The sequence below is a fragment of the Sebastes fasciatus genome, chromosome 14 (assembly GCF_043250625.1).
Source record: "Sebastes fasciatus isolate fSebFas1 chromosome 14, fSebFas1.pri, whole genome shotgun sequence".
Lineage (NCBI taxonomy): Eukaryota > Metazoa > Chordata > Actinopteri > Perciformes > Sebastidae > Sebastes > Sebastes fasciatus.
The window spans coordinates 24799080-24814473 of NC_133808.1; the positions used below are offsets into that span (position 1 = coordinate 24799080).

A 15394-nucleotide genomic window follows, 5' to 3' on the forward strand; every position below is an offset into this window, starting at 1 on the left:
ATTTTTTGTAGTCTTCACTTTTGTAATGTGTAGTCCACCTCCTCATCCTCAGCATCCAGTGAATCTAAATGTTCCTCCTCACAGAGAGGGTGCATGCTAAGTGTTTTCTGCTTTCCTTATCTAAAAGGATCTCTATCCTGCTCTACCGTACTCAAGTAAAGAGTGAAATGAAGAATTAAAGAATATAATTCAATTTCCCCAGTTGATTTTTTGTCATTGCACAGATACAAACACACCCAGTAGCTGAACAAATCATGGTTTGTTTTGAGGATAAAACATCTGCAATCTAATCATCTTTCATCTTCATAAATAAAAGTACTAAAGTAAAGAGTGAAATGAAGAATTAAAGTTTAAAGTATATAATTAAATTTCCCCAGTTGTCTTTTTGTCATTACAAAAAGTGTGACTTGGTACACAGATGCAAACACATACAGTTACTTTGATTTGAGGATAAAACAGCTGCAATCTAATTATCTTTCATCTTCATCATGTAATCATCATGAATCACCTTTTTTATTTATTAAAAAAGTCAGTCTTCTCTGCAGTATGGACTTCCTCTTACAACTCAAAATCACCATCATTCTCCTCCTCCTCCTCCTCTTCATCTTTTTAACCAAAAATTCCAATCCACTTTTTTTTTTGTAGTCTTCACTTTTGCAATGTGTAGTCCACCTCCTCATCCTCAGCATCCAGTGCGAATAAATGTTCCTCCTCACAGAGAGGTTGCAGGCTAAGTGTTTTCTGCTTTTCCTTATCTAAAAGGATCTCTATCCTGCTCTTAACGAGCCACTTGACCTCCCTCGGCGCTCCTCTGACGCAAAAATAAAGTGGGCTGGCGAAGCGCTAAGTGCCGGAGTTTAGAGGAGCGCACCGAACACATCACTAGTGGAGCAGACTTCATTTAGAGCGCCTATATCTCGGTTCAGCTCGTCTCTCTCTCTCGGATGTTATATACCAATGCAAATACCATCAGCAGGAGATAACCGGGATGTGTACGGATGTGTATGAGACAGACTTTTTTCCTCAAACTTGTAGCAACCTCCTCCATTCAGTGAGTTGAGAGGTGGATGAAACTTTTTTTTTTTTGTGAATGAGTATCCCACCACCGCTGGCTGGCACATCTGGACGCGTCGTCGGAGAGCTGTCAAGTCCAGTTTCCAACCGGACCTGACCTGACCCCCTTTTACTCTTCTGATTCGTCAACTTTAAAGGAGGAATACTGGACTTTAAACTCTTCTCTTTCTTTATTTTTACAACTTTTCTTTCATAATTACAAGGCACAAAATGGAACACTTGGTCCTCAGAATAGCATGCGTCTTGGTGGTTATCTGTCTCTTGGATAAAAGGTGAGTTGAATGAATTTACAGTAAAAAAAAAAAAGAATTAAAAAAAAAAAGTTAGTGTTGGTTTAATACACTGAAAGAGCATCTCTGTTGTTGTTGTTGTGTTTTTTTATAAAAATGTGTTCAACAACTTTATGTTATTTTCCTCATAGCCTAAATGATTATATTATATTAGATGTTTAGCATGCCTCTTGGTGATTATCTGTCTCTTGGATAAAAGGTGAGTTGAATGAATTCACAGTAAAAAAAAAAAAAAAAAAAAAGTTAGTGTTGGTTTAATACACTGAAAGAGCATCTCTGTTTTTTTTTGTTTTTTTTTTATAAAAATGTGTTCAACAACTTTATGTTATTTTCGTCATAGCCTTAATTATTAGATTAGATTAGATGTTTCAGAGAATTAAATAATAATCTAATTTCACAACATTAAAGTTTTCTGCATGCAAGCAAAAGTGAATCACAGTCACATTATTCTGGCTGACGTGCTTAGAGATGACATATAAAAACACAAATTAAATAATGAAACATCAGCTTTTTTTTTTTTACAAGGTTCCGGTCTATTGACAATTGCATGCTTCCCTTGCACCCCTCATTACCCAACATTGTTTCCAATAAATAAAAAGTTGCCCGTTTGGAATGACAGTTGTTGGAACAGGTCTACTCTCAAAGCAGGGAACAACAGGTAGCAACAAAAACTGGAATTACAGAGTCACACATGAAATGCCACCTAAAAATAGGGCACCACTACATGCAAATTTTAATTATAGACTAAAGCTGCTGGTTGCTTTTTCATTCAGAAACTTCTTTGTTAAAGAGGCAAAAGGAACTTACAGTTTCACATGTTGAAGAAACTATGGGAAGAAATAGTATGCAAAGTTTCTGCAGCTGTGCCTCCTGTGCGTGTTACTATACACTCCTCCCTACACCTGGGTATATGTGTGTGCATGCTTGAGCATGTGTGCATACAGATGTGCATGTGTGCCCACAGCCATACATAAACGCTGACTTGTGTGTGTCAGTCGTACCATGTGTTTTACTTGTAATGATAATGAAAAGAGAAAAAAAAAAGCCGGACACCTTTGAGCTCTGGAGCCTTCATCAGCGCAGCCTGTGTTTTCCTTGTTACTGCTGTTACTGTTTCTCTGTGAAGTAGAAATGAGCTTTGACTGCTGTCGGCTCAATTACTGTTGTTCACTTGATTGATCTGCAACAGAGGCAGCAGGCGGTTGAGTACAGAGACACACCTTGCAGCCAAAAAGTCAGTGAATTTACATGCTGACTGATTTCCTGAGGTGATTTTACATGTTCAAGTTGTTTTTCCCCCTGCTGTGTATCTGAAACTGTTACCAGAACTATTGGGTTCATGCCAACCGAGTGGATGCTGTTCCTTTCATTACCCACTTCAACTCACCTGCTGTACCACAATTATCTTGCACAGCATCAAAGTGAAGGTCAGGATACAAAACCTGAATTTAGCCTAATTTAACACAAATTGCAAGTCAACTATTGCAAGTTTCTGCACATGCATTTAAACCACAAATCATAGTCAACAGCTCTCTTTTTATATTGTTGACAACTTTGCATGATCATAAATTGAATCATGTGAGATCCGATGTGCGAGCACTTTTCTCATTGAAACCACCAGCATGTGGAGATGGTTTTACAGGAGTCAGGGTGTCTCTTTGGTACTGTGGGAACTGAACTCTTGCTGTAACACCCAAGGAACATCAATAGAAATCATAATTGTCCTGAGCAGACTTTAGTGAGCAACAACAGATTTATGACTTGTGCGTTTGTGTCGTCAATAACCTGACCTGTGTGCTCCATGCAGTTTGTCTCGTCAATAACCTGACCTGTGTGCTCCATGCAGTTTGTCTCGTCAATAACCTGACCTGTGTGCTTCATGCAGTTTGTCTCGTCAATAACCTGACCTGTGTGCTCCATGCAGTTTGTCTCGTCAATAACCTGACCTGTGTGCTCCATGCAGGGTAGACTCCAACGAAATCTTGGGCCTGAAGCTCCCCAACATCGACCCGATCCTGAATGCCAACACGGTGTGTCTCACGCTGCCAGGTTTGACGCGGCGCCAGCTGGAGGTGTGTATGCGCAACCCAGACGTGACAGCTTCAGCAATTCAGGGAATCCAGATTGCCATCCACGAGTGCCAGCACCAGTTCAGAGGACACCGCTGGAACTGCTCCAGCCTGGAGACGAGGAACAAAATACCCTACGACAGCATAGTCTTTAAAAGAGGTCAGTTCTACGGTCACAATATACAATGTACTATAGAAGTGTGGAATTTCATTTTAATTCACATCTGCTTTTCTTGGAAACACTTTGCATCTCTTCAATTAAAAGTCGCAGCAATGTAGAATTTAAATACAAAATGAAAAATCCCTTGCAAGATACCTTTAGAGCAATGAGGTGAAAGATCCCCACAGGGTACCTGCTGAAAACAAAACAATGAAGTACAGACATGCAGTTCTAAAGTTTTGGCCTTCAAACAAGCTGTGGTTTCATCCTCAAACACACTTTGATAGAATACCTTGAAAGGATAGGCTTAGAAAGATTAGTTGCGGTGTAATAATGTTCTCCAAACACCGTCAAAAGATTAGTGATCATATTCCGTCATAGATGCAGTTATTGAATGTTATCTCACAGGTATGAAGTCTCCCAGATGGTCAGGTTATCTCTAGAGACTAGCAGACATGGTATCTACTTTCTAACCCTCGCCGTATCTCCTCAGTAGCCCCGTACAAAAGAGCAGTAAACTTCAAAAGCAGTTAGTCACCTCAAGATCGCCAAACCTCATGCAGATCAGTTTTCTGTGACGGTTTGTGGAGCTTTGCAAGTAAGCCACAAAGGATGAAAGAGGATCTTTAGTGTTGGGAAGGCCTTCAGATGGACTCATCAGCGGTTATTGACTGGAAAAGGCATCAGTTTCTTACCTGGATGGATGAACAGCGCACAATGTGGTTGGTTGAGGAAGAAGATAGTGCTCAAAACTGAATTATTAATAGATCCCGATCTTTAGAAATGACTTGTCAGATACGGCTCTAAAATGTCAAATTATTATTTTCTGAAAGGACCCTGGCATGTTGGTACGAAGTGCGTCATTGTGCTCCAATGACGCTTATTGCATTTCATATTAATGTATTGCATTATAGTGTATTGGCTTTGGTACGACAACATCTATTTGTTAAATTCAATTTTGAGATTTTATTTTATAAAAAAATGTGCAAAGTGTAAAAAAGTATATAACCCAGGATTGAAGTATCATTTTAGACCCCGTCACTGAATTGTTGATGGAATTCCCCGTCATAAAAAGAAAGACAAACTGATTAAATGTGTCAGATCATCCCTGGAGGGGTACTGCTATAATTTATGTTCTCCTTAATCTGTGTGCAGTATATCACGAAACTCTAGTTTTGAAACCCTCGCTGAGGACTTTATACCCTGCCACCTCTGTGGATCTTAAAAGAAAACCTATTAGTAACTTCAGTATATGCTTACACACACCTCTGGACTTACTTTCACTTCTCACTGACTCATTGAATGCCTGTTTGCCATTATTAGTAGAGGCAGTTGCTGGTTGTCTGGCATCCCTGGTTTGCCTCGGGTGCAGAAACTCCAAACCACTGACATAAACAACCTCTTTAAATCGGATGATTCATCTGTTACATGTTGATACGTTCACAGAAGCTCCACAGAAGCTAAAAAATGGATACAAGTTGGTGTGCTGCAGCCGCTGTTGCGTGCAGCTCCTGCAGAGGGACAGTGCTTACATCGAGACAGGGTTACAGACAAGGATTAGGTGGAATTGTGGAGATTAACACATGTATTCAGTGTAACTGCCCATAGAAAAACAAATGAAAGGCTTATGTATAATACAATAACAAGTTTATCTATGTTTACACAAAACCTAGTAAAACGAGATACAAATTAAATACTTTTTGGGAACCTCGCCTGTTCAAATATTCTTGCAGAGCTTTCTTCCGATATTCTACAAAGTTTTGTAGTTGCGTATCAGGTGCTCTCTATCTCAATGTTTGTTTTGGTGTCTAATTTTACTACATCACATGCTGCTCGGATCCTCTCTGGCTCTGCCACGTATCTCTCTGCTGATGGTTTCTGATAACTTTTATGGGCCCATGTTCATTCCCGTTTAGCTTGCATCAAAAACTAGGCTAAAGAGGACGCCAGGCAAGACATGGATAGACAGAAATAGGAGAATCTCCCTCTCCTTCTCTGTCACTGTGTCTGCGTCCTCCCTCGCTGGGCTGCTCCTAATGCTTTTACTTCCCTTGCCAGTGCAAGTGCTTGTGAATTTGCTCTCAGCACTTTCCCAACTCTCGGCGGCAAAAGCATAAACCTGTTTAGTCGGTTTCTGTAACACAAAGTGACAGTTTCCTTTGAATCTTTAATTCATTTTGTCACTTCCTCTGCCATCAGTTCAGCCGGGCGTGTCGCTGCCGGTAAATTATTTGTTAGATTGATTTGTTCCCAGTCTTCCGGGGGAGCCCGGCGCAGAGCAGGGCAAGAGCTAAAACAGGCTTTCTATGTATGAGGATGTGCCTAAGTGCTATCCCGTTCACTTCCCCCACCTTGAGTGAGTCAAGGTGTGAGGGTGGAGGAGGGAGGGGCAGATTGAGAGTTATGAGTTTGTTTATTGCTGATATAAAACCGAATTAGTAATTGCTCTTAATTTGATGTTAAGATTTGATGGAACATTAAAGCTGCTATAACAAATATTCTTTTATGATAACAACGGATCAAATGACTACTTGTATGTTGTTAAATGGATCACTCACAGTGACGAATCCACAGAGAATTATCACCCAACTCTGCAGATCCCGTTTATAGAGCTCTATAGAGTCTTTAATCTCATTGTTTGGTTTTATGGCCAAACAGCTTCAGTGTTTTGGTTCAGTCTCACCGTTCTCATGTTTCCAGATGTAGCATGAAGCTGTATTCAGCAAATAAAGCTCTGATAAATCCGCTGTGTGCTACTTTCCCAGCACACAAGACAGAGCAGACAAAGTTATCGACTAGCTTGTGAACATATGTGGAGCATATAGCTGCTAAAGAGCCAGATATTTCCCTCAAGAGCTGGTGGAGACCAAAAACAGAGCTAAAAGGAGAGTGAATATCCAGCCCAGTCGCACAGCAGCTTGTGAAATAGTCACGGAATTTTATTGATTCGTGTGCATAGACACACATTTTTTTTTAGAGATGGTAAGCATGAAATAAGTTTGCACGTAACCCACATAATTCGGAACTGGGAAGTATAGGGAGGAGGTCGGGGTGGATTGGTGGGTCAAGATACATAGGACTTTCACCAAAGAGACCGGTATACCATGTGAAACCACAAGCAAAAGTTGATTTATTTGCCACGTAACTTCCGTACTCAACGTTATTTTAACCCAAAGCACGATCTTTTTGTAATGGTAACCAAGTAGGTTTTGTTCTGTAACTTCCGTACTTAAGTTACGGCACTTCCAGTGTTGTTTTAACCCAAACCAAGATCTTTTCCTAAACCTACTTAAGTAGTTTTGTTGCCTAAGCCTAACCAAATCGATCTTTTCCTACGCTTAACTAAATAGTTTTATTTTGAAAAGACTGGAGCGGAAATTGACACGTGCATCACGTGTTGTTGAAAGTCGTGCTGAGTGTCACGAAAAAAAAGGGAAAATCGAGTCTATGCAAACGAATCAAATAGATTCAATTTCGGGACTATTTCATAAACTGCTTTGAGACTGTGTTGGAATATCGGACTTTCATTAATCTAATATGACTCCATGTGAATGCTAATGTTGCTCCATTTCTGCTGGATGTGTTAATAAGCAACTTTTTGCTAACACGGTCGAAAAGTGATAATATGCACATATGTTGTATTTACAGCCTGTTTCCAATTGTGGCCCAAAAAAGTGATGCAGGTTTAAGGGCAGGTTGCGTGCAGAGAGAAACACTTTGGGTAATGTCGCCAGCTTGTTGAAATGAGGACTATCAACTTCCTTGCAAACTGAAAATCAAGTTGTTAAGCAGGGCTTCAAACTAAAACAGTCCTGCGTTAAAACAGTCCTGCGTTAAAACCGTGCATGGGGCTGCCTTGGCGGGGGGCTTGTTTAAGGCCTGTTTAGGGTTAATACGGCGCCTTGCTGGATTACATTGTTTTGCAGCAAAAGTTGAGCCTTTCCAGCTATTTCATGGACGACGCTGCGTTGTTTTGCCAGAGCCCCCTGTGGTGACCGACTGGCTCCATTCTAATGAGGGCGGTGGTTTTCACTGTGTTTGTTTCACACTGTGACAATAGTGTCACTTGGTTTATGCTGAATTTCTCGTTTTCTCGTAATTGCGCTGCCTCCGACTCTTTATGTGGCCAGTGTCGAGTACAGGCTACAAAAGTCCAGCATGACAACAAACGTGTCAAACTTTACATCATACCTCACAAAAACAAAATAATATGAAGTTTACTTAAATACACAAATAAGAACGTAACATCAAACAGTGCTAAAAGGGGCTGTTCCAGTTAATAGCCTTTTATTTGACTCCAACAAGCAGCCGGAATCATTTCCCCTTCAAGCAGAGCGCTATAAACTCCTGAGTGGCTTCTTTTCATGTTTTCTTTACAAGTTTCCATTATAATCTTCAGTGTTTTCTACACCAGTAAGTGACTGCCAGTGGGGCTGCTTTTATAGAACCTGCTCACAGGCAGTAAGCTGAGATCCAACAACAAACAGTGTAGAGGCTACGAGTGCAAGCGCTGTTGTCGCACTTCATCCTTCAATATTCACGGATTCCACAATTGGACATGGGGTTTTTTTTTGGTCACAGAAATATATCACCACGGACAGGGTGAATGTGTGCTGTATGTGTGTTTATATTGCCAGTGCGTGAGTGTAAGGAGAAGAGCACTGTAACATTAGTCTGCTGAATTACAGATCAGTTGTGGTATGAGTTGAACTCATTACATGTGCCGCGTGCAAGTTAGACTTGCTGTCGAGGAGAAAGGGATGTGTTTAGCTGTAAAGACTAAAGCAGTCGCACGTCGTATAGAGAGGTTACATGCACACGGCCATTTAACCGCCTCCTCTGCTTGCAGTCGTCCGTCTGAGGCAATTGGAAGTGATTACAAGGCAAAAGTCGCGGTGTGGCATGATCGGTCTCTCTAACCTAAACACATGCACGTACAGTAACACAGTTTGGTTCTGAACTTTCATTGCAAGATATGAAATGACAAAAAAGATAAAAGGATCAGCAATCTGATGCCACACAGCCAGAGAAGTAGGTCAGTGACCCCAGAATAGCAAAGGTAATGGGTGCCGACTGGATGGAAGATCTCTTGAAAGTGCATCAGGGACACTTGTGGAGGAAAGCATGGAGAAAGCTGGATATCGCACCATTCTACTCACTTACACAGATAGTACATGTAAGTGGACAGTAGTGAGTTGCACAGCCACATAAGGAGACACAGCCCTGTTTAGTGTGTGAGTCCTCTGTGAGTCCTCTGATGGGAGTGGTGGGGGTCTGTTCATGTTCACATGGTCCACAGAGACGAAGTACGCAAGTGTTTGGAACACTTAATTGCTTTTGTCCCAGATGTTTCCCCAGGTTTTATGACTCTTTGGCATGTGTGTATACAGTATAAACGTGTGAATAAACTTGTATGTGTGTCTTTGTCAAAATAGAGGAAGCTCCTTTGCTGCAGCGTTACTGATCGCGCATGAAACAAAGCGTGCAAACACGCAAATTTGATGCTAACAGAGGAGTAAAAAGATGTCTTTGTCTTGCTCAATTAGCTGTTGTTAAACTGAGTTTTAGGGTTAGGAAAATCACTTGACATCTTAAAGTTGTATGCAGCAGTTTTACAACAGAACTTTAATGAGGGGATTTAAATAGTTTCGTTGCTTATCCCGATGCTTTTTCTGTTAAAATTGAAAATGTAAAAAAACACTTGTAAACAGCAGAGTAATGTGAATTTGGATTGTTATCAAATGTCACCCTCCATCGACTTGATAATCCTCTCATTTCACCTGTCAGGTTCATGACGCACAGGTATGTTCTGCCTGCGGGTTATGGAAATTTTGTTGACATTTTACACAAACTCCATTTTAAAAGACACATGTCACATCGCTAAATATTGACACAGTCCTCATGTCAGCTTTTCGTGTGATGCCTGTGTCATTTTGGACATCGCAGTGAAGCACAGTGTCAGTTTAGAGAGTTTAATGTCCATCTTCCTCTTGGTAACTGCTGTTTCAACTGAAAACATGTCTTGAACTAAGTTGTGAACATGTTTCTTTAGACAAAATATCTAGTCTTTCCTTTCCCAAACTCTGTTTCCTGATTGTGACAGTTCTTATAACCTTCTACTTCCACATTATATAACACCACTATCCTGTCCTTTCACCCCACAGGTTTCAGAGAGAGCGCCTTTGCGTATGCCATCGCAGCAGCAGGCGTGGTGCACGCAGTGGCCAACGCTTGCTCCATGGGCAAACTGAAGGCGTGCAGCTGTGACGAGAAGCGGCGCGGGGACGAGGAGGCCTTTCGCATCAAACTGCACCGTTTGCAACTGGAGGCCATCCACCGAGGGAAGGGCATGGTACACGGCGTCATGGAGCACTTCCCCGCCGACCTGCCGGGACCCCAGGACTCCTGGGAGTGGGGCGGCTGCAGCCCCGACGTGGAATTCGGCGAGAAGTTCTCCAGGGACTTCTTGGATGCCCGTGAAACCTACAAGGACATCCACGCCCGCATGAGGCTGCATAATAATAGAGTTGGGAGACAGGTGAGTGGGGAGGGGATGTGGGTGTTTGAGTGTTTCTCCAAGTTTTATGGAGTTTGAAAGACGTGTGCATTTACCAGGCAGGGACGATCTAATGAAAGATGATATCCAGCTGCATTATGGGAATTGTAGGATCAAGAGTTTTTGGAGCTTGACCCATACCTGGGGCTAAAGGTCAGGCTTTTGTTGCTTCAATTGTGACCATTTAAAAATAAATCTCTCTCACAACTTTATGAAACTAAATCATTGACGTGCTTCTTTAAATTGAAAATAATTCAGTGTGAGAAGGTTGTTTGTGCAAAAACAATACTCTGTTATTACCATTATACTACCACTATCAACTTGAGTAGGCGTTGCTTATAAATCAACCGGGGTTCAATTAAGTTGACTCTGCTGTGAACCTGCTGTGCTCTATTTATCTACAGACGTGTGAAGGAAGCAAAACACAGTTAGCCTTCCTCGGCTATCAATGGAAATATTACACAATCTTTAATATGATTTATATAAGAAAACATAAAACAGGTGGAGAATGGGTGGGTAGAGTGCTACTGGGCCAACGATAACTCTAAAGAGCAAAACACTATCTGATTTTATTGGCTAGGTCAGCGTTGAACCTGCCATTATTACACTGCTGTTTATTTCTGCTGGCGGAGCCTCTGTGTGTGTGTGTGTGTGTTTATAGCCTAAGCTGATGGTTACTCTACAGTTCAAGTCTTGCAAAGTATAACAGTGAATCCGTTCTTTGAAAGTAACTTGAATCACAACGGGACTTTTATTATAACACTGTATATTTATTGCAACAATTCGGATAAAATGTGTTTCAAATTGTGATAATATCTAATCACAACTACGGTTGTATTCTGTCCCAACACACAGTAGGCCTAACTACTACTACAGGGTCCATTTCAAAGACTTTTTGTGGCACCGCAGGGCAGCAGAAGTTGTTTTTACGAGAGAAGAATTATTTGAAAAACAACCTTATTAATGGCGTAGATGCAGGGTGTGAGGCTGCTACCCTGGTTGTGTATTTTCTTTTAGTTTTCATATGCAAAAGAAGAAGAATGATATCGGTGCAGGATACCTAGGGAGGGGGGGAGAGGGAAGTGGCAAATCATTGTTTCATATCATTAAGAGCTTGGTGTCCAATCAACTGTCTTGTATACTCAACTTTATCTGATCTTTGCCCTTTTATGCTCTCTCGGTGCAATCCAAAGAGAGGTACATTTTTTTGTTAAAGGTGCAATGATCTGGCCAGATTTTAGTTTAAAACATTCAGATAATGAATTAACTTTATCAACAGAATGTGAAGAGGTTGACGTTATGTGTCAAAGACATGAATTGTGTTGCAGAGATGAGACTGAAATGAGCAGCTAGCCCCGGCACGTCCTGTCTTAATACCATTTGTATCTCGAGAGGCGATGGTGAGTCACTGTAGCGTCCAGTCTGTCGTTAGTCCAACATGAGAGGACGAAGGAATAGAGCTGCCCAGAGGGCTTTTCAATCATGTTGAAGGTACAGGGTCTGTGTACGCTTTGATAGTTTGTTTATTGGATTAAATCCAAAGTGGCAGAAAGGAGAAAACGACTCATGTTTTCGTTTCGTCCTCCCTGCCACTGGGAGATTACTTCGCCGGGTGGAGGGTGGGCGACGGCTCCGGGAGAATGACCTTCAGTTAGTGGTTAGCGCTTTGCTGTAGCATTCAGCCAGCGTAGTAGTGATGATGACTGTAAATACTGGATTGTTGGGACCCGGTAGTAGAGGTAAAATGCTGCCCCCTATTTGTTTGGAGCGTGTGACCAGATCTTACATATTGCACCATATTGCAGTCCCAATATGACTCTTCTTTAGGGTTGCCTTAAAAGCCTACACAGCCTTGGGGATTACATACTTGGGGAGTAACTTTTCACTTTATTCAAACTCTGACTTACAGTATAATATAATAATGATCATAATGATTGAGTGATATTTTGGAAATATTAATTCAAACACTTCTTGATGATGATGATGATGTTAAAGTTGAAAGAAGCCTTCGTGCAAATGGTTATTTTGGTGGCTTTACTTTGTTATTCTTTATTATTGTAAGATTAGACCACTTTTATAATTAGCTGTATTGTTCCCCCGTTTTGTTGTCTTTGGGCAAAACTCTAGTAATTACTCCAACTCGCAGGACATTTATGGATCAGTCAGTCTCTGTTTGACAACAGGAAGTTGCCAGTTTGGACTAACGTTGTTCTGTTATCATGGTTGCCGTGTGCTCGTCGTGTTCTGTCAGTTATTGTAGTGTCAGATCAGTCATGATGTTCAAGTAGAGTGACGGTGCTCAATACCGCAGGAATATTCGCCTTATGTATCTTTCCAGCTGAGAAGCAGGCTTTTCTTGTTTCTCATGTAGGTACACTGACATCAAAACACCCTATGACATAATCAATAATCATCATCAGCATCATTGTTGTTGTAGTTATATTGTGGGGTACTTTTGACTCGGTAAAAGGGTCAAATAAAGTACTTCAGGGTCAACTATTGATTGGAATCTAAATTGCTACTGTAGTAATTAACCATTTAAACACTTAACGGTTAAAATGTCCATATAATAGCACACTCCTATTGAGGTTTCTGCCTCTGGCAATGGGAGAAAAGAGATGTAAATGACAGTGATAAGGCCTTGACGATTCCCAGCACTGTGATGGAACAGAGACAAGAAGCGACCGTAAATTGCTCATTGTTCCCCGTTTCCTCCTGAGTAATTTGGGCCTGTATCTCTCCATCAGTTTACTTCTGGTTTCCTTGATTATGCAGACAAAACACAAATGTGGAGCGCGTCAGCCTGAATTCAACAACAGCTGGCCTCCCTGCAGTAGCTGTAATGGTAGAAAGAGTCACGGATGTAGAACTGGTGACTTCGATTCCAGTCAGTGCTGTGGACTTATGGGAGTATAAACTTTGGGTGGGGGCTGATATGACATGAGTAGTAATGAGTTCACGAGCCAAGGAAAGAGAGTAATTTGTCTTTTGGGTCTTTCTCGTTTTGTGTGAACATATGGTTGTGAAACTAACAGGCAGGGTCACAGTGTGGCCTCATGTATGTTGTCTTTACTCTGTCTGCTCTACCTCTTGAGGCGACGTTTCCCAATAAGTGATGGATGATGGCAGACTTATACACTGCCCCACATCCAAAACACGTTCGATCCTGCTTTGTCTTTCCTTGTTAGTAATTTTGCAGCAGTGTATCATGTCAAAAATGCCCTTGAGCAAGACACTGAGACATCTCTTCTTGCGAGTAGGAATGTGGAATTGAGTCACTAATATGTAAAAATGCTAAATAATAAGTTAAACATGAACTTCACGCCGCTGCTAATTCTGCTGTTGAAACATGAGACCTTCATTTCACAATGGCATGCGGAGATGGTCATATATCATTGTCACTGACTGCTGACTTTACATAAATCCTGTTTACTGAGGCATGATGACACAGACATCAATTAGCGTCACATTTGAATGTCACTTTTATTATACAATAGGCATAACCGGAATATGACACATGATACATGACTATAACAGTCACTGTTTGGCAAACCGCTGTCAAAGAACAACACAGTCTCACGGCAGTTGGTGAAATAGTCACGGGATTTAATCTATTTGATTCGTGTACATAGACACAAATTTCCCTTTTTCTTGTGCACGACTTTCAACAACGTATTTTTGTGCGTTTTCCTACGAATGTCCAGCAACACATGACGCACGTGTCAATTTCCGCTCCACTCTTTTCAAAAATAAAACTACTTAGTTAGCTTTAGGAAAAGATGGACTTGGTTAGGCTTAGGCAACAAAACTACTTATGTTCAGGAAAAGATCGCAGTTTGGGTTAAAATAAGTAACTTAAGTACGGAAGTTAGGTGACAAAAACTACTTAGCTTTAGGAAAAGATCGCGGTTTGGCTTAAGATAACACCGGAAGTGGCATAACTTAAGTATAGAAGTTACATGACAAATAAATCAACCTTGACTTCTGGTTTTTCACGCGGGGTACAAACACCAGTCTCCTGGGCGAAAGTCCAGTGTTTTTTGACCCTCTCATCCACCCCGACCTCCTCCCTTCGCGGCGTTTGCCGCTCTGTACTTCACGGTTTACAATTACGTGAATTACATAAGAATTGATCTCATGCTTACCATCACAAAAAAAAAGGAAAAAAACAATTCATTAAATTCCGTGACGAACTTTTCTATTTAGTGTCACGGCCATTCTACTGAGCCAGCATGCACAATGCCAGGGCCTTGGCCCACCTAAATGGAACGGAGCCATAATCAATGGTATTAATTACCATTGTTTACCCTGCAATGACATGTCAAGATGCTGTGAAAAGGGCATATTGACAGAATCATTATGAAGTTGCAGGGAGTCAAAATCAAGTCGTTTTCTGTTTTTGGCTTAGACTGTCTGGCAGTATGATGACTTGATGTCTGTGGTAAAAAAAAAAATACAATAGCCAGTCTGATGTGTTATGAATTTGATGGGCAAGAAAACTTACCTGTAGATGTGACCGAAAGCAAAAACTGACAGATGAAGTTCATTTGGGGGCAACTTTGCAATGTGGGAGAGTAATTTTCAAAGGCACAATATCAATTAAAGTAGTAAATTATGCAATTTCCCAAACAAGTTTATCAAAGCAATTCAGTTCCACCGTTTAGCAGGTGTAGTGCCCCGAGGTAAATCTTTCAAAATCGGAATATATAATTAATCACACCCTTTAAACTATGAAAAGACCAACAGTAGCTCAAAGAAAACAATCTACGACTGGCACTACTCCGCCAGTTTCACCTTTCCAGAAGGTTATTGAGAAAGACTAAATATTGGCTCACAGATTCTTCACCATAAATTTATCTTTCTGTGTGCCAGGCTGCAAAATTTCCAGCTAAGCGAGCTGAAGCATCAATCAAACAAGAGAGACTCAAAGTCCTCAACATCAAAGAGATTGTAAGTTTTTTTTTGGAAAAGCTTCTGGTTACGATCAACGACTAACGCTAAAGGACACCCACTGCTCCTGACCTTTACTTTTTGTATTTTGACACAAGCTCGACGACCCCTGATGACCTTGGTAGGGTTCAAAGCCAGAAGTCTTTCGCCTGCACACTTCTCTGATAAATCTGGTTATACATCAGTGTTGCACAGAAAAAAAAAAGCCTCTCCAAACTGTTAAAGAGGAGATGAGATAAAGGAGAATTCCCCTGCTATGCTGTTAAAATTACAAAATGAGCTTAATGGATGTCTT

The 15394-nt window shown here is 41.1% G+C and overlaps 1 protein-coding gene across 1 annotated transcript in view; it reads left to right on the forward strand.

The window, feature by feature from the left end:
• Window positions 1-848: 848 nt before the first annotated feature.
• The window catches only part of wnt10a (wingless-type MMTV integration site family, member 10a), a 31311-nt gene continuing 16765 nt past the window's right edge, over window positions 849-15394 (forward strand). The window contains exons 1-3 of the mRNA XM_074659790.1: window positions 849-1346; window positions 3328-3593; window positions 9758-10131. Coding sequence (XP_074515891.1) covers window positions 1285-1346; window positions 3328-3593; window positions 9758-10131 — 702 coding nt within the window. The 5' untranslated portion in view covers window positions 849-1284. The remainder of the gene's footprint in view (window positions 1347-3327; window positions 3594-9757; window positions 10132-15394) is intronic.